This window comes from Leiobunum rupestre, chromosome 3 (genome assembly GCF_980474605.1).
Source record: "Leiobunum rupestre chromosome 3, qqLeiRupe1.1.hap1, whole genome shotgun sequence".
NCBI classification, from domain to species: domain Eukaryota; kingdom Metazoa; phylum Arthropoda; class Arachnida; order Opiliones; family Sclerosomatidae; genus Leiobunum; species Leiobunum rupestre.
In genome coordinates this window covers 32,818,255-32,822,935 of record NC_143386.1, presented here as the reverse complement: position 1 = coordinate 32,822,935, position 4,681 = coordinate 32,818,255, and the positions used below count along the sequence as shown (strand labels likewise).

At 31.7% G+C, this 4,681-nt stretch overlaps 1 protein-coding gene across 2 annotated transcripts; it reads left to right on the top strand.

Moving 5' to 3' along the window:
- Nucleotides 1-666: 666 nt before the first annotated feature.
- On the top strand, nt 667-4,082 carry LOC149951522 (centromere protein L-like). Of its 2 annotated transcripts, XM_090170052.1 has the most exons (8): nt 667-888; nt 966-1,078; nt 1,137-1,224; nt 1,286-1,321; nt 1,374-1,731; nt 1,802-1,904; nt 3,753-3,815; nt 3,880-4,081. In XM_090170052.1, exons 1-8 carry the CDS (start codon nt 771-773, stop codon nt 3,955-3,957), a joined length of 957 nt encoding a protein of 318 aa, XP_090026178.1. In that variant the 5' UTR covers nt 667-770; the 3' UTR covers nt 3,958-4,081. The 2 variants fall into 2 exon arrangements, with proteins under 2 accessions (XP_090026178.1, XP_090026179.1); XM_090170053.1 differs by lacking the exon at nt 1,286-1,321 and having other exon boundaries at nt 3,880-4,082.
- Nucleotides 4,083-4,681: the final 599 nt, after the last annotated feature.

Sequence of the window (4,681 nt, the reverse complement as noted above, 5' to 3'; positions counted from 1 at the left end):
TTTCAAAGTATGACTAGAAGTAACAAATAAGTGTAAATATGTATATATGTGTGACCGTGGATATATTTTGGTTGCGATACCGGCGTTGCAGGTTGCTGTGAATAGCTCAAACAAACTTAACACATTAGAAGGATTGTGTGTATTCTGACCGTCGTACGTCTTGTTTACTAAAATAATGGCCGTCGGTTTATCAGACGTAGAGCTAATTGCGCGATAGCATAATCGGCATTTGAGATTCGATGACGTCAAATATGACATCAAATATGACGTCAAATATTACGTAGGGTACGGGTGACGCAATATCTGTGAAACAAACCGTTAGTGAAGAAATAGAGCTAGTGGCATACTTATGAGTAATTATGTTACATATGGGAATATATAACTAGAGATACATAATTATACGGCTTCCGAAATCGAAGTTTCGCGGGACAAATTCTTCATCGACAATATTTTCTATCATTCAGTGGTGGCGCCTTCTATCTTACCTTTATGCCATTACTAAGCATCGTATTTTAATTATACTTAATTATTTGTTGTTCAACTTTTTTTTAATTTTGTTGGATTTCATCATGTGACTTTAACTGCTTGGTGTTTGAGGGCTTAAGCTTGCACCACAGGCTTATTTAAAAAAAAATGTAACGATTTACATTTTTGCTAAAACTCTTCCTAACCCATTGGTTGTCAACTTATCGCCGCGAATTTCAACTAGTTCATTTCGTAAAATTTATGTTCCTTCTAATGTTTTGATATAATTATTTCAATCTTGGGCAATGAAAACCCCTAAAGTGAGACGTATTTCTCCCATTCAAAGATTAAGGGATGGATCTTCACCCGAATCTTCTAATACAAGTCATACTTCTATTATTGACCGGAATGCATTTGAAGATGGTTATAAAGATAATATCCAAATGTTATAATATATTGTGTATTTATATCTAACAAAATGTTCCCTTATTATTCTACAGTGATTGTTAAGAAAACTTGGCAAATTCATAAAGTATCAGCGCTTTACAGATTCACCTATGAAACTCGTGCCTTAAACAAATGTGCCAAGTTTTTGACAGCTGATATTCAAAAAGTTGTATTCCAATTGCTTAGTTTTTGCATTCCTCAACTTAAATGAATGCTCTCTTTAGGTAGTTGAGAAAGGTGGAGTACTTGTAGATGTAGATAGCAATCTCAAAACGTCAATAACCATTCTCAATGGATCAACATTAAACGATGGTAAAAACAAGCTCATTCAATATATGTAAACCAAATTTTAAACTAAAATATGTTTATCTAGTTGATAAACCTGGAATTAAAATATCCATCTTCTCAGGTAATAAAATTTCGGAAATTACAAATTTCATAACTTAATATAATTTCTGCAGAAGAAAAGGTGAAAGAAGTATTTTGCTGCATTTTATGTTCGGTCGGGGCTAGAGACTTTTGGATGAATACTGATGAGAACCATAACCTTAGAGAGAAATTTACATTTCTGCCTTTGATGTTGACACGGGGATCTGTTAGCCTGACAAAACATGTTGTAACCTTTATTTCCAAGCAATTTCAATGCTTTATAAGTGAACTGTCCATTCCTACTGCGGAACTTGAATGGCTATTGACATTGTGGCCAACCTCAGCAACCAATCCAAAACCGCTTAAACTTTTATACATTACAAACAGCTCGAACATAAAATATTTTGACTTGGAAATAGACCACAACACCATCTATAAAGTCTGGAAAAAGTATAGATAACCTTCATAATTTTTAGTTTAAAAATTGTACAATTTAGTAATGGCTCTTATCTCTTAACAGAATTCATAATGAGGCCTCGTTGTTATTCACCATTGAAGAAACGGAGAAATTTATATCATGTTTGTATAAACATGTCAAATACCTATTCAACCTGGATCTTGAAGTAAGGGATATTTTAGTAAACTTGTATTAGCCAATATCGTAATTTAATCAATTCTGCAAATTATATCAATTTAAGTTTCAAAGAAAATTTGTGTTTAGCACTATTTGAGAATTGAGATCTGGTTTTACACAGAACATAGAATTAGTGGGACAGTAAATTTAAAAGTCTTATAATCCTTGTGATAATTCAAATTATACCATGCAAATCAAATATTGAGATTACAAACGACAAGGTAAACTAAATACTCTTAAAGCTGAAAATTAAGGGTGTGCGAGTCCTGTTTTTTGAAATTCGAGTCGAGTCTCGAGTCTTAGAAACTTGGACTCGCGAGTCCTCGAGTCCAAATATTAAGGGCTTGATCGAGTCCTCGAGTCCTAAAGAATTAGGTTTAAAGCTTTCGAGTCCAATACGAGTCCGGAATGTTTTTAACGAGTCCAATTCGAGTCCTAATTTTTATCGAGTTCAATTCGAGTCCTAAGTTATCGTGGCCAATTCGTCTGGAATTTATTTGCCGCTGTTTAAATAATCATTAAATTTGTAAATTTATTAATAGTGGTTTCTAATTAATTAGTATGATATATTTTAATTTTTAGGACTTTTATATTTTATTAAATAATAGAAAAATCAGTAATTCAGCAATTAGATTGTTAAAAAATATTTTTTAATTTGATCTTAATTCTCAATGACACAACTTGTGGCAATTGGTATTCAAGAACAAAATTTAAAATTAAAACTATATATAACTATAGAACAAATGAAATGATACTGTTTAGGTTAGGGCTCGACTAGAAAAACTTATCACAGGTATTTCTTTTAACTTATAACAAGTTATCTAGACTATTACCAATTTAATTTTATACCACATTCCAATAATAATGGACTCACCGAGTAATAATGGACTCGCCGAGTAATATTAGACTCGCTGGGTAATTTTCAAATTATCTATTTACTCGAGTCCGCTTCGAGTAATTATGTACCCTTTTCGTGGGAATCGGGTACCCGTGCGAGTAATAAAATTACGTATTCCGAGTCCGAGTCCGAGTACTCGGACTCGGACTCGATAACGAGTACTCGCAATTTTCGAGTACTCGCACACCACTACTGAAAATGCAGGAGGGATTCTACATGTTTTCAAAATCCATTTCCCTAACTTCCATATTCCACCGATAAAGTTATTGAATCTTTTTTGTCAAGAGCTGAAAGTGACATATTTTACGTCGTATCTAAGGGTGTGCGAGTCCAGTTTTTTAGGTTTCAAGTCGAGTCCCGAGTCTTGGAAAATTGGACTTGCGAGTCTTCGAGTCCAATTTGACAATACTCATTTGAGTATCCGAGTCCATAATAAATGGATTTTAACCAGTAGCGGCGCTAAGGTTTTTTCACATGTGGGCTAATTATTTTGTGGCCAATTCAAGTCCAAATTTTGTAATCGATTCCTATTTGAGCCCTAAAATTTATCCTAACCATTTAAAATCAGAAATAATATTTTAACTAATTATTCATTATGTACTTTTAAACTAGTTATTAAATTTATATGACTAATTTGAAATTTCCAATGGGTATTAAAAAATTACAAAAATTCTCGAAAACTAAATTTTATTATCACTTTTATCCGGGAGTTATTGCATTTGTGATAAATATTGACTACTAAAGAAAATTTATTTTTGGAATATTTGGAAACGATTTCCGCGTACTCTCACAGCCCTACTCGTATCCTGTGAACCAGCTTTCATTAAAGAACAAATATTTATCACAAGATTGTTATATTTGCTAATACTTATCTCGTAAAAGTTTGACCCTCATTATAGTAAATTTTTAATGAGCAATTCATAAATTTTTCCCTTCTAGAAATTGTGCATGTCTGATATCAAAACCGCAGTTTTGACTGCTAACACCAAAGGCAAAATAAAGGTAAAATCATTTACATTAATTGTTTCAGTGTTAAATTTCCTTACTCAATTTAAAATATTTCTAGATTGAACTGAAAGATAACATTTTTCAAGTGCTACGCCATTTTACTAGCTTGTGCGAAGATTTCGTAATTTTGCGATAAAACTTTATTTTTAACTTTGTAAAAATTCATTTTTAAACCGTGCAATTTTCATTTTTAAAATGTACAATTTTCATTTTTTAAATGTAAAAAAAGGAGAAGTATAGAGCTAAATATTTTTAACTTTCTTCAGAAATATTTCAGTGCTACACTTTTGTATAGTGCCATTTGTGCTTTTAAATATTAATAAAAAAATATTAACAACTAATTTAATTATATAATATCATTCTTAACTTTGTGTCGGAAATAGGACTTTTTACCTTATGTCACAGGTTGGGGGTCGCGCAATGCACCTAAGGTCAAAGTCATGGCTTGCCAGCCCTTTCAATAATAATAATAATAGTATCATTGCCAAGATTAAGGAACTACGCACTACAAAATCTGCCAGTACCTAGCCGGTGCCTACGTTATTATAATAATAATAATAATTATTATAATAACGTAGGCACCGACCTAGCCATGCAATATCCTTAGAAGATAACTTTAGTGTCAACAATGTATAATTTTATTGTAAGATTTAGGATAAAAAGGTTGTATCATAAAGGTAATCAAATATGATTTCATTACCAATTCATATATTCTAACAATTTCCACAAAGTGTTTTTTAATGTAAAATGACCAATAATGGCTTAATTTATAAAAAATACTTAACGAAATCTAATAATTTGTTTAATATATGTCACTATATCACCTACCAAAACCAAAAGCGACATAATGTAGAGTTGAC